Source organism: Saccopteryx bilineata, chromosome 3 (genome assembly GCF_036850765.1).
Source record: "Saccopteryx bilineata isolate mSacBil1 chromosome 3, mSacBil1_pri_phased_curated, whole genome shotgun sequence".
Taxonomy (NCBI): domain Eukaryota; kingdom Metazoa; phylum Chordata; class Mammalia; order Chiroptera; family Emballonuridae; genus Saccopteryx; species Saccopteryx bilineata.
Genome location: NC_089492.1, coordinates 280,060,129 through 280,086,007, shown reverse-complemented (window position 1 = coordinate 280,086,007; position 25,879 = coordinate 280,060,129). Strand labels below are relative to the sequence as shown.

The following is a 25,879-nucleotide window of genomic DNA, read 5'->3' as shown; positions in this document are numbered from 1 at the left end:
CCTTTCTAGTTTACTACGAAAAAATTATTTTATTTTTCATGAGTGAGAAGCAGGGAGGCAGTCAGACAGACTCCCGCATGCACCCGACCGGATCCACCTGGCAAGCCCACTAGGGGGCAATGCTCTGCCCATCTGGGGTGTTGCTCCACTACAGCCAGAGCCATTTTAGTGCCGGAGGCAAGGCCATGGAGACATCCTCAGTGCCCGGGGCCAACTTGCTCCAGTGGAGAGAGATAGAGAGAAAAGAGAGGGGGAAGGGTGGAGAAGCAGATGGTCACTTCTCCTTGTGCCCTGACCAGGAATTGAACCCAGGACATCCATATACTGGGCTGATGCTCTACCACTGAGCAACTGGCCAGGGCCACTATGAAATGTTTTTGAAAGTATTTTCAGGCTGCTTTAAGAACTACTCATATCTCTGATTTGTTTCTCACTTAAGATAATGTTAAAAGAACTTTACTGATGATGGAGAAGCCAGAATACAGAAAACCATGAGTTAAGAAATCCTCCACTCTCTCACCTGCTGCTGGTTCTATAGCATAACAGTAGACTCCCATGTCTTTAGGTTGGGAGGGCAGGGAAGAACAGACTAAGGAGCACTGAGTCTTCCTGTGACACTGTCTCTTGCCTTATGGCTTCCAAAGTGACTAAACTGTGCAAGGCTGGGAGTCACGCTGTCATAGGAAACTGCTGGGTATTACTTTTCCTGGGGGCTGGAAGGATATGTTTTGAGTAGGAATTTACTAACTAGAAACAGTCTTTGTTCTACTCATACTGGGTCCAAGTCTAATCAAGTAACTAAAGGTTTAAACAGAATGGTCACTGAGCATGGTTCCTAAGCATTCTTAGAGATTGATAGACTTTTTCCCAGAGGGCCAACCTGAGCACAGCCATCTACCCATTTTCCTTAGCGCTGAAGACAAATACAACTTAAAACAAGTGGAAAGGAACTGGCAGACCCACCTTGCCTTTTTCATGGCTGACCGCCAAATGCTGGCGGCGCCCATGCGGGGAGGAGAGCACGCACATCGCCACCCGTCTGAGCACGTGAGCACTGATCAGCTGTCGAATAGTCTGGCCCTGGTCACCACTGTAATTCATGCGCACGTTCTCAAAGGCCCCTTCCTGGGAGCCCAAGGTGGGCACCTGTCAAAGAGACAAGCAGAGAGAGTGGTAAATGAGATCAAGTGGAGTCACATACTCTCAAGTGACTCAGACACTACAGCTTGCTCATTCAAAGCAGTGGATTCCAATCTCTCATCCATGGACACAGGCAAATTTGTAAAATTATTGTCAGTCCAATAAGAACAATGTAGCAAATGTTTCATAAAGCTAAATTTAATTAATAAAAAGCATTCACTCTTAAAAAATGTTATAATGCCATGGAATTCTTTCCCTCATTTTCTCAGTATCCCAATATTTTGTAGCTTCATCTTTAATACCTAAAAGTCTAAAAAACATGCTCTAAAAGTGTGACTGTTAATTGTTTGCTTGTTTTGAGAATAAAGAAAACACACTGGACCAGTGTCTAATACTCCTTACATTCAGGAACCTTGCACGTAAAGACATGGGTTCAGAAACATCATTACAGTGCTGTGTAACCACTGTGTAAAGCTCTGATTTTTAGTAAAATACCCAAATATATGAGTGCACATCTGTGTGTGGATCTCGAAGAGAGCACTTTCCCTTAAAAGTAGTCACCCTGAGACCGAGTCCTGTGCCCTGCTATCCCTGCATTTCCTGTTACCCTCCGCTAGAGGCCAGAAAGCCCCCCCACCAGGAGTCCTACAGCCAGTGCTGAGCTTAAGCTTGAAAGTGGACAATGACTTACAATGTATCGCCCATGTCACATGAAGAACTAGAGGACAAACATTATTTCTGAAAGCCAGGTCACCCTTAGGGGAAAAGACACAATAAGGAGGTTTTCTATCTTACAAACGGCAGAAGTTGGTATGAAAACTGCCTCCAAACAAAGATCCTCATGTCTTGGTTCATATATTTACATGAACAGAAAGGGGACTTACTCCGAACAACTTCTTCAGAAAACACATCGAATGTCACGTATCTTAGGTTCTAAGTTCTAAGCGATCAGGGATCAGCCATGCTGGGGATATTTGTTAAGAGTCCCTGGCATACTATGCACCTCGGTTCCCTGACCCTGGCACACTCACCATGAGCTGGTCTGTCATCTCAACCACCTTGTCCACCGTATGCAGCTCACGGAGGGCCTGCTGAGCCCGGCTGCTGCTACCCACGGCGGACGCCTGCTGAAAGTTGGTCTGAATGGCGTCCATTAGGAAATTGAGCATGTCTAACACGAGAGGAGCGAAGGAGAAATTGGCCTGAGAAAAATCCAAATACACAAATGAAAAAAAAAAAAAGACAGAAACATAATGGGTCATACTCATCATACTAATCTCGCCAGGATCAACCCTCAGGATCCACTATGGAGTCAGCCTGTTCTCTCAATACTGGACTTGATGCCAGTCAGTACACTACTGTTCCTAACTCTAGAGCAATCTTTCTAAACCAGGAGTCTCCCTGATACCGAATGTTCGATCACGTTCATCACGCATTAGTTAACTTCCCTCCTGTGAAACTAGAATGGTTTGAGTTATGTACCATCCTTGAAAAAATTGAGAAAATAATCACTCAAATTATGTTTTACATGTATTCTGTACTTCAGAAGAGAAACCCTGGCCAAGAAAGGGTGCTCTCGTGCATTACACAACCAAAACAGACCCGCCCACAACCCCCTCAATGCTCCTCAGTGATCACCCTTCCCTGTCAGACATGACTGACAATGCACGCCATTCGTAGTCACACCAGGGAATGAGTCAATTCAGAGAGAGGGCCATGGCTCAGGACCGGGGTGCACCTGGCTCTGCAGCTCCTCCCGGCAGCCCTCCACAGTGCGGCACAGGCTGCTCTTCTTGGGCTTCTCCTCGTCAGTGCCCTTGCCATCGCTGGTGGCGACTTTGGCCTTGTCGGCTGGGGACGTGTTGGTGTGGCGCACCAGGCTCTCTGAAACCCTGGGTTCACTCTGAAATGCTGACTCCTTCATGGTGGAGCTCATGCCACTGCTAGGTGTTCGCTTCACGAGCGCCTGGGGACAGAGAACATCAGAGGTCTAAGCTCTTGCCATATGCACTGGTGAAATACTGCCTGAGGTCTTGGAGGAAAACCTGACCCTAAGGAGAAATCAGCCAACTACTTAAATAATATCCAAAGATCCAGATCCTAATCTTCATGGTCTTCACCTAGTATCTAAAACTTACACAGTTAACAGGTCTTGATTACAACTAAAATTCTGGAGAGAGTCTGAGAAGAAAACTGCAAGATCTCCAATGACCCTGCAAGTTCTAAATGCTAAGTGAAGTGCTTAAGTCATGATCAGTGATAGAATCAGAATTTACTCCTAGACCTAGGTCACCATGAAAGTGACACGAGAATTTCCCCGTTTGGCTTAAGCATTCTTATGCTACTAACAAGTCACCCTTTTAGCCCACTGAACGGGCTAATCTCTCACCAAGCAGCTGCCATCCTCCTTGGCTCCACAGTCACAGAAGAAGGATCCATACTTGGCATAGGAAATCTCGTGATCCTTGTGGCACACCTTGGCACACACTGTGCACACACCCACCCCATCAACCATTTTGCAGGTGTGGCAGTGGTACCTACAAAGAACCAGAACCAGCAAATGAGCCCAGAAGTCCCAACAATCAAGGCCTGGCAAATCCTCAACTAAAAGGAAGAGCTATTCTTACCAATGCTGGTTCATGAACTCTTTCTGAGTGATGGTAAAAGTGCAGAGTTTATTGCAAAGAGAATCTTCATCCTTCAAAGATAGTAAGTCCTTTAATCAGAAATCTATCCTTCCAGACACCCACAAAAACACAATCTATGTAAATAGTGACTCATAAATGATGTGTAGAAACCTACTTCAACTGAAAATGGCTTGCAGGTATAAATGAGCTACAATTACAGGTAAAACCTTAAGAGTTCTATGGTTAAGAAAAAGAGAAATCTCCCTGGATTTTTAGCTCAGCTGGTTAGAGCATCATCCTGATACATTAAGGTTGCAGGTTTAATCCCCAGTCAGGGCACATGTAAGAATCAACCAACAAGTACATAAATAATTGGGACAACAAATTGATGCTTCTCTATCTCTCCCTTCTTTGCTCTCTAAAATCAATAAATAAAAAAATTAAAGAAAAAAAGAAATCTTATGCTTTGTCTACAAGGGAGCTCACACCACTCACACCATTCCCGTGGAGAATTCATGCCTGAAACTACCATTTTGGATGCAAAAACTAAGGACTAGGAGGATAACTGACTCTGGATGGGAAAGGCATATGCTTATTGAACAGTCCTTTCCCCAAGAGATAGGTCCCTCCAGCTTGCTCTGCAGGCCTGGAGAAACAGACTGGCATCAGTCACGTAGGCTGGCAGAAAGCAGGAAGGACCGCAAACAGCTTGAAGCTCACAGGGCTGGGAGAAGGCCAAGGGCTTGTTAGCGTGAGCTCTGCAAGTGCCAGTCAGGAACTACCCTGGGTTACCACGGCGATTACTTGGTACTTACTGAATCCTCAGCCTGGGAGTCTTCCTCTTCCACTGCCAGCTCCTCCACCCAGTCTGAGTCCACCTCAATGGCCCGCTCTTCCCCATCCACTGAGAGGTGACTTGGGCCTTGGCCATTACTCTGGCTCAGCGCATTGGTGACATCAGCCAAGTAAGACATGATATGGCATGTGCACTCCAGGACTACTACATGCTGTAAGAGAAGACCACCATACCATGGGAACCTTGGTGCTTCTTGTTTTGTTATTATGTAAACAGTGTTCTCTCAAGTTTTTCTCAATAATCCATTTCAGAGAATGTTATAAAAGCAAAAAATATGTTTTAATTATCCATTTTCCCAACTCTTTGCACCATGACTACATGTACCTGGTCAATAAATTGTACTGAATTACTGTGTAATCAATCATTTATTCTTAAGCACAAAGATAAGTCTTTACAAAATCTTATTAAATGAAACAAAACTAAAATTAGGAAAAGGGAGAAAAATGATAAAAATTATTTAAGAAAGGACTAGACTAAAAGTGTGATTAGGCTCTCATTAGCATTTTTTTCTACCATTGGCACGTTTCTAACCACTAGTGAAAGACATTTAAATTACTGGGTGTTAAGTCAATGTACTAGAGAAGGTACTGCTAAAGAGAGCAAGTGAAAAAATTTCCAGCAACCTATTGCAGGTAGTTCGTGCTTGCCTAAAAAACCCAACAGTGGGCCCTGGCTGGTTGGTAGAGCACTGGCCTGGTGTGTGGATGTCCTGGGTTCAATTTCTGACCAGGGCACACAGAGATAGAAGAAGCACCCATCTGCTTCTCTATCCCTCCCCCCCTTCTCACTTCTCTCTCTCTCTCTCCCTCCATCTTTCTCTTCCCCTCTCCTCCTGCAGCCATGGCTCGACTGGAGTGAGTTGGCCCCAGGCACTGAGGATGACTCCATGGCCTCTGCCTCAGGCTCTAAAAAATGGCTCCAGTTGCAAGGAAGCAAGGGACTCAGATAGGCAGAGCATCACCCCTTAGTGGGCTTGCCAGGTGGATCCTGGTCGGGGCACATACAAGAGTCTGTCTCTGCCTCCCCTCCTCTCACTAAAATAAAAATAAATAAACAAATAAGTAAACAAAACAAAACAAAATAAAACAGCACCAAAGCCTCCAATGTCTTAATTCCTCACTCTGCACTCTGACAGTTCAAAGCTGAAAGGATAAAGATTAGCAAGAAAAGAGGGAGGCCCTGGCCAGGTAGCTCAGTGGGTTAGAGAGTTGTCCTGATATGCTAAGGTTGTGGGTTTGATCCAGTCAGGGCACATACAATGAATGCTTAAATAAGCAGAACATTATTGCTATTTCTTTCTCTTTCTCTCTCTCTTTCTCCCCCCCCCTTCCTCTCTAAAATAAATAAATAAATAAATAAAATCTTTTTAAGGAAAAGAGGGATAAATAAATAGTGCTGTGGTACGTTTGAAGGGCCAGTTATCTGTTCTTAGCACCGATGTCACGTCTATGAATTGAGAGGTGAGGGGATGCCCAAGTGCAAGAGTTCTGTCGGTTTCAAACCTTTTTTCTCAGCACCGTGACTCTCAGGCAAAGCAATGGTTCTAACACCCAAACTGGAGCTGAAGAGGTGGTCTGCACCCCCACACAGCACCTACTCAGAGCATACAGTCCCGATGAGGAGCAAGGACAGTTTTCATACATATCAGTATCTAAGGACAACTGGAAGTCACTATGTTTTAAGAAGGATCCTGGTGGATGCTTGTTTGCCAGAATATTTCCTTCCAATCCCTTCTTGCCACTCAAAAGATGCCTGAGGGCACACAGTGAGCAACTACACACCGTAGGTCTTTGAGACTGTAGCCCAGGGGTCCCCAAACTTTTTACACAGGGAGCCAGTTCACTGTCCCTCAGACCATTGGAGGGCCGGACTATAAAAAAACTATGAACAAATCCCTATGCACACTGCACATATCTTATTTTAAAGTAAAAAGACAAAACGGGAACAAATACAATATTTAAAATAAAGAACAAGTAAATTTAAATCAACAAACTGACCAGTATTTCAATGGGAACTATGCTCCTCTCACTGACCACCAATGAAAGAGGTGCCCCTTCCGGAAGTGCGGCGGGGCCGGATAAATGGCCTTAGGGGGCCGTAGTTTGGGGACCCCTGCTGTAGCCTTATCCTATGAAGGCTGGTCAGGGACAGAGGCAAATAGAAAGGAGAGACTGCCACCTGACCATAAATGGAATCAATCAACCCTTCCTAACTGTTGTCACCTCTCACTTTTCTTACCTTTCCATGCATTACATTGGCATTCAGTTTTTCAACCACATTCTTCTGAGACAGGTATTTCTTGCTATCCCAAAGGAAAAAAAGGGAGGGGGGGGGACACAAAATCAGATGGGCCAAAGAAAGGAAGCATCTCATAAATTTTCCATCAATTTGTGGCCACCCGTGACACAAAGGCATTCTTAGGAAACTGTAGATAATCAGAGGTTTGGGTGCTCTGGCCTGATCACTGACATTGGGTACACTTTCCCCAAGACCTGTCCTGGGAACAATGAACAAGAAACCCTACTAAGAAAACCATGAAGATTTAAGTCTAAAGTGAACAGAGCTACTGGCTACTCCCTCAATCCCTAATAAAAAAGTAAGAATTCAAGTTTCTTTTATACTGACTCTGAGCTACAAAGAAAATAACCTGCAATTATTTGTCCCCCTTTTATTTACCAGCACTGTTGTAACCTACAGATGGGTTCCTCCAATTTCATCATCTTACCATCTGCTTAGCCAGTCCACAGCAGCATTATGAAGCTGAAGATGGCCGGCACCTTGACCTGCACTGGCCAGGGTGGCCATCACCACCATGAGTTCAGGGAAACCAGTTCCATCACCGTTGGCCAGCATCTCTGTTGCCATTGGGATCAGGGTACCCAGAAGCACAGCACACACACCTTCCCCGACTTGGCTGGTAGAAAAGAAACAGCAAATTGGTGAGTAACCAACAGGAATCTGATTCCATGTACCTCTAAATTTGTATGAGTAATTAAAGGAAGTTTTAAATTAAACATTATATATATATATATATACATGACTATATATACCTTGGATTTGAGCTACCAGAGCACAAAACTTTCACCTATGTTATAACCAACAGGTCAAGCCATCGCAAAAGTTTTTCTCTCCACAGGAAAGATCAAGGAGCTCTACAAGATTCCTAACTCCAGTGAAAAGAGCTACGGAATCGCTGCAAATACTGACTGGTGCCTGAAGGAAAGACAGCTACAACAGCTCTCCACCAATTTCTGGAGTCTTTAGGGCAGCATGACATAAATGCAATTGTTCTACCTGTTTTCCCGAACAATGTACGTAGTCAGTAACTGCAGCAGCTGCCGGTTCTCCTGAATCATATCCAGCTGATCGGAATCTTTGGGGGGTGATGCGGTCATGCGGGTGAGCCAGGCCTGGAGCCGCACAGGCTCCACACAGGCCAGCTGGGCCAGCGAGCCACAGAGATGCAGGAGGCTCGGGTTGGGGCTCTTCTCAGCTGGGGACAGATGGAGAGGCCAAGGTCAGCGAAGCAGGGCAGGGGGGAGGGAAGGAAGGCACAAATTGTGAGCCAGGAAAAAGGAAGGCTTCAAGCAAGTTTTCATCTTCCTTCCAAACTTTCTCAGAGAGATTCTCTCTACTTGCAAGTATTTTCATGCTGTCATTCCACCCGCAGAAGAGATACACAGCATTAGCTGGACATTAATGTTCCCATGAGAAGATTAATAAGAGCTCTCACTCACTCAGCTGGAAGAGTTTGGTGAAGAATTTCAAAACTCGGTTACAGAATTTAGCAGAGAGGTTCTCATTAGCTGTTGCCATCATGATCTGCACAAGTTCTCCACTAGGAGGCAGGAAGAGGAAAAGAGAGAAAGAACCACATTAAGCCATCTGTTTCTATGTCTTTACAATCTCATCTCCTTTAGGGGAACTGGTCATTTGTGAGTCAGCAACACAAGGTGTTCATGAAATCAACTACTCAGCAATAACCTCAAGGAGTCAGCAATTAACCTAGGTCCTCTCCGAGGTGCTGTCTGTACACCTAAGCAGTCCTTAAGTATTCCCTGAGAGAGAATACCTAAGACAACAGACAGCTCCTGGCTTACAGGAGGCATTAAAAAAAATGTTCACTGATGCCTCGCCTGTGGTGGTGCTGTGGACAGAGTGTTGACCCAGAACACGGAGGTCACTGGTTCGAAACCCTAGGCTTGCTGGTCAAGGCATATATGAGAAGCAATCAATGAACAATGAAAGTGAAGCAATCAATGAACAACGAAAGTCTGAGCTGATGCTTCTCTTTCTCTCTTCCCTCTCTTTCTAAAGATCAATAAATAAAATCTTTAGGCCCTGGCCAGTTGGCTCAGTGGTAGAGCGTTGGCCTGGTGTGCGGGAGTCCCAGGCTTGATTCCCGGCCAGGGCACACAGGAGAAGCACCCATCTGTTTCTCCACCCCATCCCTTCTCCTTCCTTTCTGTCTCTCTCTTCCCCTCCCACAGCCAAGGCTCCATTCGAGCAAAGTTTGCCCGGGCGCTGAGGATGGCTCTGTGGCCTCCACCTCAGGTGCTAGAATGGCTCTGGTTGCAGCAGAGCGACGCCCCAGATGGGCAGAGCATCGCCCCCTGGTGGGCATGCCGGGTGGATCCCGGTAGGGCGCATGCAGGAGTCTGACTGCCTCCCCATTTCCAACTTCAGAAAAATACAAAAAAAATAAATCTTTAAAAACAATGTTCACTGAATAAAATACAGCTCACCTATCAGAGAAGAATTCCTCCATGGCTTTACGAGCCTGGCTGCTTTCCAGCTGCTTTTCCAAATATTGGAGACACTCCTCCAAGATGGATTCATCCAGGCCACTGAGGATCAAAAAGAAAAATCAACTACCAAAAGAAGGTCTGTTTCAATGTCCTCCTAATCCTAATTTTTAAAAGCCTGAAGTTTGTTTATAACTATAGTATTATGAGGATAATATTCAATTTTGTCTTGTCAAAATTTAGCATAAAGCCTAGCACACAATTAGTGCTCAATAAATATTTGATAATTTAAACTGTAATAAAACAAAAGACATCCCTAAAATCTGAGATAACCGATGTAATCAATGGCTAAGAGTACAAAGGATCTTTGCGGTTATGGAAGGAGAGAAGGAAGGAAAGGGAAAGGAGGAAAGGGGAGAGCAGGGGAGGGGAGTGGAAAGGAGAATGGGGGGAGTCCATGATAAAAACCTGGTTTCCTCAACAACATAAAGCAGGGGTTGGGAATCTTTTTGGTTGAGAGAGCCATGAATGCCACATATTTTAAAATGTAATTCCGTGACAGCCATACCATACAATGACCCGTGTACCTTATGCATTATCCAATAAAAATCTGGTGTTTTCCCAGAGGACAGCTGTGATTGGCTCCAGCCACCCAGAACCATGAACATGAGCAGTAGGAAATGAATGGATTGTAATACATAAGAATGTTTTATATTTTTAATGTTATTATTTTATTAAAGATTTGTCTGCGAGCCATAGGTTCCCGACCCCGTGTGCATAAAGTAAGGAGATCCCAATATTTAGACCCTTTATTTACACAGTTCTCAGTGGGGTAAAACTACAACTTGCTTAGCTGTTCTTTATGGCTCACCCACATCAACAATTATCAAAGTCAAACAATGCTATAAAACTACCTAATTCCCCTGAGCACTCATCTCAGAAGCAAGGTAACAAAAATATTAAAAATTTTATTAGTTTCTTTGTACACTTCATCACACCTAGTACAGCATTTGCTAAACATCTAAAGTTCAAGTGTCCAAATCTGACATTTAAGCCTTTCATTTTCTTAATGTTTATTCTATGTATAAATCACAAAAGAGAATTCTAAATAACCCTTCATGCATGTCCACAAGAACACAAAATGTGCCCAAGTACAGAACTTTCTGTTATAAAGCAAAGAAGCTATTGATAAAACAGCCAGTGTTGACACATTCTACTGACAGCAGTAGGCCACAGGGACCCACAGTCAGTCTCACCTATTGGGATCTGCATGATTGGCCAGAATGTTGTAACAACCAGTTATCAGCTTTTCATACACACGAGCCAAGAACTCATCCGACTCCGCCGGGCCCAGGATGCGCTCCAGGGAGTTGCTGCTGATCTCTGCGACACTCTCTGTGCTCGACTCCAACAGAAGGGGAAGCAAAGTCCGAATTACCTGTGGTGGGTTCATCTCATCGGACCAACTTCAACAAAGAAAATGGAACCAAGTAAGTGACTATACGTACTCCCCCAAAAGACTGAATATACTCCTCTAAAGGCAGGTGGCAGAGGGCAGAGGGAGGAGCAAGTCAACCATTATTGTGGGGAAGGGCTTTTATTCCAGCCTTTTTTCCCTTGATAGTTTTTTTTACATAGGTACAATTACACAATTTCATATTCTTTTTTTTCACTTTTATATCAGAAGCACAACTCATTTGCATATGAAAAGTTCATTTATTAAAACAATAAGATATATTTTGTACTTTTCTGAAGCTGGAAATGGGGAGGCAGTTAGACTCCCGCATGCGCCCGACCGGGATCCACCCGGCACGCCCACCAGGGGGCGATGCTCTGCTCATCTGGGGCGTAGCTCTGTCACGACCAGAGCCACTCTAGCGCCTGGGGCAGAGGCCAAGGAGCTATCCCCAGCACCCAGGCCATCTTTTGCTCCAATGGAGCTTCGGCTGCGGGAGGGGAAGAGAGAGAGAGGAAAGAGAGGGGGAGGGGTGGAGAAGCAGATGGGCGCCTCTCCTGTGTGCCCTGGCCGGGAATCGAACCCGGGACTTCCGCATGCCAGGCCGACGCTCTACCACTGAGCAAACCGACCAGGGCCCAATAAGATATATTTTAATATTCAGAAAAGATAGTCAACTAAAACCTAAGCTAGTAACCCATTCCAGATAACTTTTCTAAAAGAATTACCAGGAGTCTGGATTGCTTTCAAGTCGATGTGATATATAGGACTTTACTCATGACCTACATATAGGAAGACAAAATAGTCCCTCTGTGGCCTGCCTGAATCCCCAAATGGCAATGTCTACCCCCAGCAATGATTCTGGAGAAACATATTTCAAATATATCACTGTCACCTTAAAATTTAAACCCAAAGCACCTCCAAATCCCAGTGTGATCTAAAGCCAGCATGCCTTTACGAAAAAACACTACACAGAAAGGGGAGGAGGTGCTCTGCTGCCCTTCAGAACTCGGTTAAAGTCATTCCAGGTGCACGCTCGTACTCTGCTCTGCAGCAACAGGCTCTCCGCTGCAGAAGCAGGTGTGAAAGCATCACTATGGAGTTATTTTTAATAAAAAGCCGTGCCTTTCTTCAGCAATGACAGAATACAGGTGTAGAGAGCACTTCGGGCTACGCAGCAGGTACTCACACAATAAGATCTCCAGTCAACCTGACCAGTGAGAGAAGGGTGTGCTTCAGGGAAGCAGCCAGGGGCAGACTTTGGCCACAAAGGGTCCCCAGGTGAGCAGCCTGCACAGCGCTGATGTAACTCTCTGAAGGGATGGTGTCATTGGCAAAGGCATTTCGCTGAATGGAGGCAAAAAACACAAATGAACAGGCCATCTACTAACCAGGATACAATTCTCACGTGTGCAAAAAAGAAACCAAGCTCACAAAAAACTAAGGCCTGTTGAGGTTTACAGGTGATGGCTCTACTCGGTGCACACTACTACTCATCCTGGGAAGGAAAGCAGGATGGAGTAGAGGAAGCAGCTAGCAAATTTTAGTAAGTACAAAGTTAATTAAAAATTTTAAAAGTTGAAGTTAAAATTTAGTTAGTACAAAGTTAAGATACACAATATCACTTTCCAAATATTTAGAATATATTATTGTTGACCCTTGACCAACCTGAAGGATAGGGGCGCTGACCTCCCATGCAGTCAAAATTCTGCATGTAACTACAGTCAGCCCTCCACATATATGGGAGCCCAACTCCAGAACAGATCCTTGAACAACGCCGGATTGAACTGCACAGGTCAACTGAAAAATCTACCTATAAGCAGACCTGCATGCACATTTCAAACCCATGTTGTTCAAGGGTCAACTGTACATTCAACAAGAAAACTATCTCCAATAACTGAGAAGGTTCTGGATTTCACAGTGCGCCTGGGTCTCCATTATAAATATTTTACTTATCCTTCTCCTATAGCTCCAGGTAATGTAAACTGAGCTCACAATGACAAACCAGGGATAATACGATTATAATAGTTGGCTTTCCAAAGAACTGTTAATAACAGAATAATCTGAGTAAAGCACACACAATGTTCAAGGAAATTGACAGGAGACTAAATGGTCCTCTAAAAGCATAGAAAACCTAACATTTAATATACTCAATTTTCACATCCCAGTATTTGACAGATGAAGAAACTGAGGCCCATAGTAACAGTGGCTGTCCTGTAACGCAACACAGACTTCTTAGCAAAAAGGCCACATGGGTGCCCTTTGGGTGAGTTGAGGTTTGGATTACTGACTGAGCCATAGCAAGTACTACTGCAGCACAAGAAGACCTCTGGCAGCGACTTCCAGACTCAAGAATAGGGCAGAACTCAGAAGGGATGGCTAGTGCTCTGTATCTCTACTCTTGGAGGGACAGACTCACCCAGGACCCGATATTGGGAAACTCATTGGTGTTGATGCTGTTCCAGGACTCACACACACCTTGCACTGATGATGGTAAATTCTGGACCAGCGTTGGACCTGGTGGCAACAAAAAGGATGAGGAATCATCACAAGAAAAAAAGAACAGGTCAGAGCATTTTAAAGCCAAGCCTGAAACAGAAAAGAAGCACCACAGCCCAGGCTATGAAAATAACTGCTAAGGTAGCTTAGATGGATATTTCAATAGCAGTGCTAAGTCCAAGAACGAGTTAACTGCTTAACAATCAACAGTCTCAACTGTAAGGTTTTCATATCCCACCGCATTCACTTTCTAATCTTGTAAATAAAGCGGACACCTGAAAACAAGATGCCAAGTAAGGGCAAGTCATTACAAGTCAGGTTAAAATCACTATTAAACATCTGCCACACTGCCCATGAATAAATTCTGCTTTGATCCTTTTACTCCTAAAGATAAATCTCAAGGGCAGGAAACATTAAAAATAGCAAAGTCATGGAACTTAATTTCTAAAAGTGAGACTATCTGAACATCAAAACGCTATTTTTAAAGCTTGCAACTGCGGAAAATATAAATGGCTGGCAATTTTCAAGGGTAACTGTTGCACTTAACTTCAGTTCTTTTGATTCCCCATCCTAAATTTCTACCAGATCATTCCTGACTCAGGGAAGGATTTCCCAAGCATAACTAGTCTTCCTACTCTCCACAAGTGAAAAAAAGGACAAAGGTCTGTTCTCACAACACAAGAGCATACTGCTTTAGAACCAACTGATCTTTGTTTGGATTCCAACTCCACCACTTGCAAGATATAGGACTAGGGGCAAATAACTTCTCTAAGCCTCAGTTTCCTACTGAGTAACAGGGGATAACACAAACACATATCTAATGTGTTACTGTGAAGACCTAACAGATAAACCTGTGAATGTTTGATACACAGAAAGGTTCCAATAAATGGTATCTGTATGCATATGCAGACAGATCAAGAGGGAGAGAAGTGGTAGTGTCATACTAGTAATAACAGTATTACACAAAAGCACACTCACTTACCCAGAGTGTTCGCCTTGCACCTGCTAGAGCCAATAGCCAGGACAGCAGCAAAGCCATGCAATTTTTCCTGTGAAGGTTTTTCAGTGGATCCCTCTTCATTCAAGTTCTGTAGCAAATAGGCTCTGAAGAAAGAAACAGGAATATGTGAATGCCAAAGGAGTCCGCTCCCAGCATAGAAGAAACTGAGCCTGTACCTCACTTCCTAATCTAGTAACTATAGTCAATAGATCCTGTTTCTCTCTGGTCACACAAGAATTCTACTGGGTAATTGTTTCCCAAAGATTACTCCATCTTCTGAAATGCTCCCCAAAGCACAGTTCCAGTATAAATGAGTTCAGGACACAGTGAATACTGTATTGACCCCTCTCCCCCGGCCTTAGAAGACTGGCAATGTAGAGAGGCTGACAAGTATACTTATGTATATATATACTTTTTTTAAAAAGTATGTATGTGTATATATGTATATATATGTATGTTTAACTTTATCTACCTAGCACTTCCCAAACTGACTTGCCCAGGAACATCTATTACCAGCTCCATTTAGAAAGTCCTGGCCTAATGGACCAGATGAGAGACTATAGCTCTCAGAGGGCAGGGCTCTAGCTTTACTCCTGCTCCACCCAGCACTCAGAAAGCCACTGGGCACATAGCAAACACTCACATATATCATGTTTATTGTTTATATATATTTGTTCAAAAAATTTGCCTCAAGCCACAGTTCTCTCTCTACTCTAAGGCATCCACATTAAAAGAACAGTTCAGTTTTACAATGATCCAAGCCCCTTTTAGCATAAAAGTCCCACAGAATAGAAGCTGAACAGTGAAATCCTACAGGGACCAGATAAAGTGAATGAGCTTACTTTCAGGGGCCCAGTGAGCACAGCTACAAGGGGTGGCCACTTCTCAGCTCGGCTTGTTACTGACATGTAGAACTCAGGCCCAGTTCTGACAGTTCTTCCAATGTAAGAAATGCCAGAAATTTTGATTTGTGAATAAATTCACAATTTTATACACTAAAAATGAATTCTAAAATATTTGGACATCATGAAGAACAAATAAATCTACATGGCATGCAATTTGCCATGTTTATTACAGAAAAAACTGGGCTTCAATACACTCTAACCTATTAGGAATTTTTTTCTCTAACTGCATTCCATAAAATTTAAAGAGCATTTAAAAAGCTTCATTTTAGTGAATAACAGAAATTACAGTATTCAGAAAAACTATATTATCTTTCCTTGTATCTTACAAGCAAAATGTTAGAAAATATTTAAAGAGTTATAAAAATTAAACATTATCTTGACTCATACTTAAGTATTTGAAAATTCCCTCAGACACTCCTTCATAGTAGAAAAGAAAAAAAAAGAAGAAAGCCTAAGCTGATAAAAACAACCACAATTCTGAGTCACTGGGGGTCTGAAGAGCAAAGAGTACTTAGAACTACAAAGTTCAGTTTCAAGAATTTTCAGGTTCCTAAAGAGTAAAACCACCCAAGGATCTAAACTTTCCTCCCTTCCTGCCATCTGCAGGCAGGCAGCCCGTCCCACCTGGTGAATGACGCATAGGTGTCAATGAGCTGCAGTGTGGCCGGAAGGAGGTTCTTGGTGATCTCAGATGACTTATGAGGATCGGTCTCTGCAGCCATCTTAGAAAAATGCTCATCCAGAGAGACCTGCACCTTTGAGATGGCAGCATCAAGGGTGTAGATGGACTGCAGACTAGGAATTTCATGGAGTTGCAAGATGGTGGTACAGTCGATGCTACAGAATGAGGAGATCTTTAAAAATAACCAAGATGTTAATTAGTTATGGCAAAAGACTGCAGCCAAAGCCAAATTCTGACATTATGGGTCCAAAACTAACACACCTGTCGAGCAAAGTATTCCTCTACAATTTCAACGTCGTATTTCACTGAGCTGCACTTGGTGGAAGCCAGTTCAAGGAGAGAACCAGCATGTTCAGCCTTCATTCCCTGTTTGATAAGGTGATCCTATTTGGACAGCAAGAAAAAAGTGTTCATGAGACCAATATAGACAGAGGCAAAAGTTGGCGTTGCCCTTACACTAAAGAGTTTCCAGAAGCACAAAGAATGCTGGCATTGAATACCCTTTGGCGGCAAGCTCTGTGTTACACAGTGGTACCTTTATCCAGTTGACATAGGAACTGATCCGGAGGCGGGAGGACCATCGCAGAGTGTGTAAGATGTCACATTCACTCATCTCAGGTGAGTTCATAGCCAACTGGTTCATGTAAGTCTTTGATGGTGGCAAAATTCCTAGGATCCTCCACAGTATCAAGAAGTAATATTGAAGGGCACAGGCCTCCTGGAAGAAGCAAAAAGAGCAGTCACAGAGGTGGTAGCTTTGCCTCCAGTCTCCCTAAGAGTAAGAACAGTTCCAAACACAACGCTCAAAGCAGAATTAGCGTGGAGTCGGTATTTCCAACTGAGATTTGGTTCTTCAGTCTCTAGTCTAGAGAATATATCTAATAATACAACAGAAAAAGTTAAAGCACACATTGGCTCTGTATCCTGCACACTTCACAGTCCAAAAAAGCTGTTCTGAGACAAGTTCGGCTCCCCAAAGAATGTAAGAAATAACGAAAAGCAAGCTGGCCATTCTCCTCAGCAGGCCCACAATCGGCTGGCTCTCTCTGGAGTTTGACCTGTGGTTGCAGCTTCTAGAGACAGAGACACACTCCCGTGACGACAGAAAGCTCCGGCATAAGGCCTTCAGTATTACTCATCAAGCACTCACAGGAGATAGAGTACTTAGGTGGTCATCAACTCTCAAAGTCACATTTTTCACTATGCTAACAAAAGAATGATAAAATGATCTCTAAGATAAACATAACTACCTTAACTACGTAGAAATACTTAAGTAACAGTTTTGTACACAGATGTTCAGTAAACTGATTAGCTCCTAAAAAGAAATCTCTTATAGAACTACTACCCGGGCTTCCACGGTCTCACCAGAGCTGTTATGTTCTTGTTTTCCTTTCTCCTGACTGTGTCAAGCTGGGACCCAGCGGCAAGCAGGGATGTCAGGGCGGTATACAGCTCATCATACTTGACCAGCTTGGAGAAGAGGACATCACACGCCTAATACCAAGAAAAAAACAATAATTTCTTCTCATTTTTGGAAATAGGTTTTTCCTATTACCTATACACTATCCCTTACCCTCATGATTGACAGAATAGTTCATTTAAATTCTGACTAATAATCTCTTACTTCAGCAAAATTCCCACTCTAGGACCTCACTCTTTCTATAGGCCATTGTCAGCTCACACGTGCAGGCTTTAGAACAGGGGTAGTCAACCTTTTTATACCTACCGCCTACTTTTGTATCTTTGTTAGCAGTAAAATTTTCTAACCGCTAACCGGTTCCACAGTAATGGTGATTTACAAAGCAGGGAAGTAACTTTACTTTATAAAATTTATAAAGCAGAGTTACAGCAAGTTAAAGCATATAATAATTACTTACCAAGTACTTTATGTTGGATTTTCCCTAAGTTTGGCAGAATAAATCTTTATAAGACAACTTATTATAGTTAAATCTATCTTTTTATTTATACTTTGGTTGCTCCGCTATCGCCCACCATGAAAGCTGGAACACCCACTAGTGGGCAGTAGGGACCAGGTTGACTACCACTGCTTTAGAACAAGGCAACTATCTTCTACCCATTAAAATACTGGCACGTGAACATGCTCAGCGTCTTCAGAAGTAATGTGTCAGACCCATCAACCACCAGGAAGGACATCCCCTACAGCACAAGTGGAGTCCAGCAAATAAACTTCAAAACATTTTCCTTTGAAAATAAGCTCAAACCTTAACACAGACCAAACTCCCTTATTACAAAAAGTCACTCCCTTTCCCCCTGACAGACTGATTTTGGTGGAAACCATCTGACCCGCACATAAAATGAGGTTTTAAATTCCTGGTACCACAGAATCGAGTCGGTTCAAATCATCCTCTGAAGCTTCTGGGGACAGGACACAGTAGAATCTGGGCTGTGGGGCCGTATCTGAAAAACAATGTTCTGATTAGAAGAATTATTTTATTCTCAACTCTGTTTAATACATGTAAACTATAAAAATGAAAAAAACATTTTGGACCAGGGTTTCCCAACCTGGGCACTACTGATACTCTGGGCACGAGAACTCTGCTGTGGGAGGCGGTCCTGTGGACTCTAGGATAATTGGCACCACCCTGCTTTTACCCACTGACTTCCAGGAGCACCCACCAGGTGTGACAACTAAATACGCCTAAACACACAGCCCAGTGTCCCCTCTGGGAGTGGGGGGCACAATCACCCCAGCTGAGAACCACTATTATAGGAGTTAACATACCCTATGATCAAGTTAATCAACAAAATTATATCATTAGAATGACTGTCAAAGTCTTAAATGCTATCTCCCCAATATCAAAGAGACTAATAAGAGATCCCAATTACAGTAAATTCAAATGAACAATTCATACAAATTTCCACAGAATACATTTAACATCTAACAATCTTCAGGATAAAGCAAACATCACTTCCCATCCTTCTGGCTAAGGTCAAGTGCAGGATAAGAGCAAACACATACTAAAGACAAACGAGCCTGACCAGGTGGTGGCGCAGTGGATAGAGCGTCGGACTGGGATGCGGAAGGACCCAGGTTCGAGACCCCGAGGTCGCCAGCTTGAGCGCTGGCTCATCTGGCTTGAGCAAAGAGTTCACCAGCTTGGACCCAAGGTCGCTGGCCCCAGCAGGGGGTTACTCGGTCTGCTGAAGGCCCATGGTCAAGGCACATGTGAGAAAGCAATCAATGAACAACTAAGAAGTCGCAACGCGCAACGAGAAACTGATGATTGATGCTTCTCATCTCTCTCCGTTCCTGTCTGTCTGTCCCTGTCTATCCCTCTCTCTGACTCACTCTCTGTCTCTGTAAAATAAATAAATAAATAAATAAAAAACTTATTTTAAAGACAAACGAAGAGGTACCTCATCTAAAGAACAGACAATTTGGCCCTGGCCGGTTGGCTCAAGAAGTAGAGTGTCGCCCCAGCATTTAGAAGTCCCGGATTTGATTCCCGGCCAGGGCACACAGGAGAAGCGCCCATCTGCTTCTCTACCCCTCCCCCTCTCCTTCCTCTCTATCTCTCTCTTCCCCTTCTGCAGCCAAGGTTCCATTGGAGCAAAGCTGGCCCAGGCACTGAGGATGGCTCCTTGGCCTCTGCCTCAGGCACTAGAATGGCTCCGGTTGCAATGGAGCAACTTCCTAGATGGGCAGAGCATCGCCCCCTAGTGCATTTGCCAGGTGGATCCCAGTCGGGCACATACGGGAGTCTGTCTCTTTGCCTCCCTGCTTCACACTTCAGAAAAACAAAAACAAAAAAAGACAACTCAAAACACTAAAAGAATGTCATGGCTCCCATTATTTTCTAAATATTGACCCAAAAGGAAATTTTTCCTGTGAGTTAGAACCACATTCTTAAGGGAAATTAAATTTAATCATCCTGAGTGGCAGGAATAGATATGTTGTTGTCTGTGGCCAAAGGGATTCCTAATTCTTGTGTCTAAATGTTTTTTGTTTTAAAATAAAAGTTGGCTATGTGAGCATCTATTTCTGAAAATGTTTTAAACCTGCAGGTATTTTCCCACCCATAGGAGTAGACTAAACCAATGACCAAAGATCCTCAAGGAGTCTCTCCTCGCTTCAAATTCAATCCTGCCCATGAGAACCAGTGGGCTAGTTTCTTATTGACAGTCTTCCTCCTGACCTGATGAAAAATGCTTGGACCAGTTTTCTTCGACTTCTTTGAAACCATGATAGAGGGGAGTGGTGGTCCGGTGGCTGTTGCTATCTTGGGATCCACTTGCCCACCCAAAAGGAGGACTGAGCAGGTTATGCTGCACCTGTTAAAACAAATAACCAAAGTAAGGATGACCAGTCACCATGCTGTTTCTTACCCCAGGCACGATGTAGACTGATACATCAAAGTTTGGGGAACTCACAAATTAAGATAAAATCTTAGATTTTACTGTGACTTCTTTTGGGAAGTATCTTTTTGCTGGAGTATAAAGGGAATAGTACTCAATGAAACATTTTAAAACGGCTGAGTATAATAATCCTTAACCGGCCTTTCCATCCTCATTTTGGAGCCCTTCAAAGTAATTCACTAATCCACAGAATTTACTGCTCAACCATCTCGACCATCATCCAACCAGTAACAGCTACTCACTGAGGGTAAGTGCTCAGGGCACTGAGCTAGACAAAGCAAGGTTAAGTTAAAGGATACCTGTGAACAGAGCCTATAACCCAATTTTAACAAACACATCAAATTAAGAATTCTGCACTGGCTAAACAAAGTGTGAGTGCACAGACACAAGTCTAGTGGACTTCCTTACACAACAATCATCTAAATCCTAAAGTGAGCAGGCCATTTTGGTTTGGGTCATGGTAACTCGAGAAGAGAATGCTCTCAATGACAGCTAATAAAGCAAAATGAGCATGTCCATCCATACCTGCTCAAACAGATACACAGGGGCTTTGGAGTACTGGTGAAGCAGGTAATCAAAGATCAACAGAAGGCGAGCGAGGATGAGAGGCACTGAGCGCATCTGGGCATCCATGTTGGCACTCAACTCTTGGATGATCTGCACAAAAAGGGTCAAGATGGCCCGCCGGCCTTTCTCGGTGAAGTTGTGGAAAATGAGAAGGAGCAGCTGCAGGTGTTCCACATTCAAGTCTTCTGTCTCACTGGGCACTACCCCTTGCAGGGCATTCTGCTTCATTGTTGACAAAAATCTACCACAGAGAAAAGGAGAGTATGTCTGGTGGGACAAGTCAGAACGCCCTGCAAAGTGTTAAGAGTGTCCAGTGCTGAAAGAGGAGAACTTCTTAAACCCAGGCATTAAGATAGCAAATTTAGAAAGTAAAAAAGCTACATGGGGGGTGAGGGGAGGGGAGGGGCACAAAGAAAACCAGATAGAAGGTGACAGAAGACAATGTGACTTTGGGTGATAAGTATGAAACATAATCAAATGTCAAAATAACCTGGAGATGTTTTCTCTGAACATATGTACCCTGATTTATCAATGTCCCCCTATTAAAATTAATTTTAAAAAAAGCGACATACAAACAAAAGATAAAAACTAAATCTTGGCTACAAAAAGCAACCCCCCCCCCCCCCAGGAACCCTTCAGCAGTGTCAGGGGTGGCCACAGGAATGTTAACACCTGCGCGGCCATCTCTGATCACGGAGAAAACTGCAAACTCCCAAAAGGCATGGAGGTTTGGGTTTTCTTTTTAATTAAAAGTCTGGTCAGGTAAAAACAACTATAACTTTTCCCTATACGTTGATTCTAGAGTTTAATTTTTGATTTGAGAGTTTAGAACACAGGTTAAATCCATACATAATGATAGTCGAAAATAACTCAGTTCTCTGCTATTCAGAGAAATTGTTGGAAAAGCTTTTATGCAAAAAAGGAAGAAATGCAGCCAACTGTTTCCACTGCCTTTGGCTATTAGAAAAGAGATTTGTGTTTTAATAAGGGTTTCCCTCATCATATCCCCACCCCCCACTACCTCCTGGTCTTTTTACAAGATTCCACCAGGAAAAATGTAGGGTCTCTGGCATTCAGGGGGTTTGTGATTTCACAAATCTAGCAGTTATTTGATCATAGGATGGGGAAAAGCAAAGCCTTTTAGGAAAAGAAACTGCTTTGAAGACTCCTAACCCTGTAAACAAAAATGGCAAATATAGGTCCATCTAAAGAGGATTTAGATGATTAATCTGAGCTTCCCCCAAGTAAAAAAATTCTTTAAAAGTTGTCCAAAAAAGACTGTTAGTCACTCTAAGTGGTTTCATGTTGAAAGCAATGCAATCAAGGAAAGAGCTGGCTTCCCTGTTCTCTCGCTTTCAAAAAACCAGGTCAGGGCCCTGGCCCTTCCTGGCTCTGCACATAGAGCATTGGCCCAGTGTATAGACATTCTGGGTTCAATTCCTGGTCACAGCACACATGAGAAGCAACCATCTGCTTCTCTCCCTCTTCCTCTCCCCTTTCTTTCTCTCTTCTAGCACAGCCAGTGGCTCGATAGGTTCAATCATGGCCCCAGGTGCTGAGGATGGTTCGCCTGACCCGAGCATTGGCCTCAGGTGTTCAGAATAGCTTCAGTGATTGGATCATCAGCCCCAGAAAGGTATTGCCAGGGGGATCCCGGTTGGGACACATGCAGAAGTCTGTCTCACTATCTCCCCTCCTCTCACTTAAAAACCAGGTCAGGGCCCTGGCTGGTTGGCTCACACTTGGTGTGTGGAAGTCCTGGGTTTGATTTACAGCCGCCAGGGCACACAGAAGCGCCCATCTGCTTCTCCACCCTTGCCCCTCTCCTTTCTATCTCTCTTGTCCCTTCCCGTAGCCAAGGCTCCACTGGAGAAAAGCTGGCCTGGGCACTGAGGATCACTCCATGGCCTCTGCCTCAGGTGCTAGAATGGCTCCAGTTGCAACAAAACAATGGCCCAGATGGGCAGAACCCTGCCCCCTAGTGGGCATGCCGAGTGGATACTGGTCGGCGCATGTGGGAGTCTGTCTCTCTGCCTCCCTGCTTCTCACTTTAGAAAAGTACAAAAACAAAACAAAAAAACAGGTCAGGATAAAACTGGTTACATTCACAACTCGGGTTCTATCTCATAATTGCAACTGAATCCCTTCTGTGTTGAAGGAGGAGTGTTTCCAGACCACAGTTTACATATTTCTGTCTTTTAAACAGCATGTGTTCCCCCAACTCCCTCCATCAGAAGCACACTCCTCCACTCTCAGCACTTTACACACTATCATTAGAGTACCACTTCAGAGCCACAGATTAACTACAAAGAAGTCAAACATAGAAAAGGTAAATAATCTTCACAGGGCTTCCTTTGGCGTTTTCTTACCTGTCCCAAACTTTAAGGCATTCGGAGACATCGGGGTCACCTTGAGCACCAGCTTTATGTTGCCAGATGAGCAGGAGGCGCGAAAGTACAGAGAGGCTTTGAGGGTGGATGTACAGGGGCCATGGGCCCTCCGAGAAAGGAGCCACTCCCAGCTGCTGCAGCAGTGTGTTCTGACATGAAAGACAGAGAGAGACCAATAGCAAAGACAGCACAGGAGGCCAATGCTCTCTAATGTTACTTTTCAATACTGGAGGGAGTATTTAAATAAAGGAGGATGTAAAAAGTCAGATTTAAAAGTGGTTTTGAAAAAGATCATTGCATGTAATAAATGAGAAAAATATAAGGGAAAATATTACTAATCTAACCTCATTAACAACTATCATTAGTTTGTGTCAGAAATGGGGCCTGAAAAAGAAGCACATCGAGAATGCAGCTTCAGGATAAAATTCCAAATGGACGGAACATGAAGAGTCTGAGCTTTCCAAAGAAAACTTGAATAACTGTATTAGTGAACACTTTTTCTTTCATAATCAGTTACAAGCTATAAATGACACTCAAGAGGGAGATCCAACAGCGTGTAGATCCAACAACTTATATTAAGATGAGTCACAGCCGAGAAATTTGGCTGGGACGATGTCAAGGCATCCAGAATTAACCAGGGCTGTCTGCCTCCCATTGTGACACATCTTCCAAAGGAGCTTGACTCTCGGCTCGGTTATCTAAGCCGCAACTTATCTTCTCAAACACACACACACTGAGCAGGTGCCAACGGAAACTAGACAAAAGCCTGCTTTCTCACTTGGCTTCAGAAAACACAATTCATGGTTACCTCAGGACATGGGATCAATTTCTAAGTCTGCCAAATTCAATTATATTCTTATAAAACACCCTAGAGGACCTGGTCTCTTGGAGATAATTATTAAAAGCATCACAGATATCACGAGCAGTTCACATGTACTGGGGCGGTCCCCATGAGCAAGTGTTGTATACATGCTGTCACACTCAGTGCCCAGAGCGATAATGGTTGGGTGGGTATGCGCTGCATTTGATGGATGAAGGAAACAGCGCAGCCTGGTTTAAGACAATGACCAAAGTCACAAGATTACCAAGTAACAGAGCCAGGTTTACCTCTAAAACCTACATTCCTTTTTTTTTTTCTTTTTTTGATTGATTGATTTGGGGGCGGGGGAGAGACAGGAATATCTATCTGTTCCCACATTTGCCCTGACCGGGAATCAAACCCAAAACCTTTGCACTTAGGGACTATGCTCCAACCAACCGAGCTAGTCAGCTAGGGCTAAAACCTACATTCTTAATTGCTATGCTTGACAAAACTATGAACAACTTCTCAATCCCTGACTCAAAGAAACAATTCACAAAAATAAGCATGCTTGAGCCATAGCAAAAATAAACACTGTACCACAATTGTAATAAAAAATCAGGAAAAAAATATAAATGTTGAAGGGGCATACAGTCATAATACTGGCAACCATAAAGACAAAGGCAAACATAAAAAAATGGTATATATATAAAATTTGAAAAGCAGAAAATAAGAGACATATCGATATTCTGATTGCAACTGTAAAACTATGCAAACTATATGGATAGTGACTAGAAGACATGTAAAAATTAAAATCATGAATTTGATGGAATAAAAAATCATGAATTATATGGTTAATATATTGGTTATATTTTAATATATGATTAACATATTCCTTATACTGTCATTCATAAAGTGTTTTTTAGGTGAGGTGTTGTGTCAATTTTTTGTCTGTCAGTCTTTCAGTGTACAATCGGTTCCCACATGTGCCTCATGCAGAACCCAAAGAATCATTCTGAGTAAATGTGAAATAAGTAATCCATGTGTAAATACAAACTCTGAGTTGACTTCAGCCAAGGAGTGAGCAAATCAAGCGCGCAGTCTCACTCTTACTTGCAAGCCAACCCTCCCCCTGACTTCCCTATTTCTGTTAAAGACAACAGCACCCTTCTAGTCTCCACTTGGGATTTAAACCCAGACAATATCTCAGACACCTTCCTCCCCATGTCCTTCACCACTTTCAAATAACTTCCCATGAGCTCTACAAAAGGTCCTCCATCAACACCATATCTCCTCCCCTTTTTCTCACAATCCCACACTAACACGAGTCACCTTTACTTCTTCAGTGTCTACAATAGTATTCAAGGAATACTTATTGAATGAATGAAGCTAGATCACTATAGTAATATTATTTTTTTTTTTAACTCATTCACACCAGGTTTATTGATTTTAGTGAGAGAGAGGAGGAAGGGGAATGGGGGGGGAGAGAGGGGGAGAGGGGGAGGGAGAGAGAGAGAGAGAGAGAGAGAGAGAGAGAGAGAGAGAGAGTCAGGAACAGCGAGCTGTTCCTGTGTGTGCCCTGACCGGTGATCGGAACGGCAACTGTGATGCACATCCGACACTCTTCACAGAGTTAACCGGCAAGGGCGGAAGTAATATTATTAAATTATGAGAATTCTATGTGAAACAAATATAATAGTAACAAAAAAATAAAGATAGCAGCTAATATTTAGAAGGTGTTACCAATAAACTAGTACTAAAAGTGCCAATTAATCTCTGTGATAAAATAGAGTAACATAAAATTTTGTATTTTAACCTTTTTTTTTTTTTGACAGA

The 25,879-nt window shown here is 43.3% G+C and overlaps 1 protein-coding gene across 4 annotated transcripts in view; it reads right to left on the bottom strand.

The window, feature by feature from the left end:
- UBR4 (ubiquitin protein ligase E3 component n-recognin 4) overlaps positions 1 to 25,879 on the bottom strand; it is a 130,718-nt gene that overhangs the window by 74,904 nt on the left and 29,935 nt on the right. For all 4 annotated transcript variants that reach the window (XM_066270272.1, XM_066270271.1, XM_066270270.1 and 1 more), the window contains exons 18-40: positions 23,224 to 23,393; positions 20,813 to 21,095; positions 20,068 to 20,203; positions 18,249 to 18,328; positions 17,276 to 17,404; positions 16,446 to 16,628; positions 16,172 to 16,294; positions 15,853 to 16,082; positions 14,306 to 14,427; positions 13,244 to 13,341; positions 12,014 to 12,171; positions 10,625 to 10,834; positions 9,369 to 9,470; positions 8,361 to 8,461; positions 7,918 to 8,116; positions 7,349 to 7,537; positions 6,862 to 6,925; positions 4,583 to 4,774; positions 3,768 to 3,838; positions 3,530 to 3,677; positions 2,879 to 3,106; positions 2,172 to 2,342; positions 964 to 1,146 (exon numbers count right to left, since the gene is read on the bottom strand). In XM_066270272.1, coding sequence (XP_066126369.1) covers positions 964 to 1,146; positions 2,172 to 2,342; positions 2,879 to 3,106; positions 3,530 to 3,677; positions 3,768 to 3,838; positions 4,583 to 4,774; positions 6,862 to 6,925; positions 7,349 to 7,537; positions 7,918 to 8,116; positions 8,361 to 8,461; positions 9,369 to 9,470; positions 10,625 to 10,834; positions 12,014 to 12,171; positions 13,244 to 13,341; positions 14,306 to 14,427; positions 15,853 to 16,082; positions 16,172 to 16,294; positions 16,446 to 16,628; positions 17,276 to 17,404; positions 18,249 to 18,328; positions 20,068 to 20,203; positions 20,813 to 21,095; positions 23,224 to 23,393 — 3,570 coding nt within the window. The remainder of the gene's footprint in view (positions 1 to 963; positions 1,147 to 2,171; positions 2,343 to 2,878; positions 3,107 to 3,529; positions 3,678 to 3,767; positions 3,839 to 4,582; positions 4,775 to 6,861; positions 6,926 to 7,348; positions 7,538 to 7,917; positions 8,117 to 8,360; positions 8,462 to 9,368; positions 9,471 to 10,624; positions 10,835 to 12,013; positions 12,172 to 13,243; positions 13,342 to 14,305; positions 14,428 to 15,852; positions 16,083 to 16,171; positions 16,295 to 16,445; positions 16,629 to 17,275; positions 17,405 to 18,248; positions 18,329 to 20,067; positions 20,204 to 20,812; positions 21,096 to 23,223; positions 23,394 to 25,879) is intronic.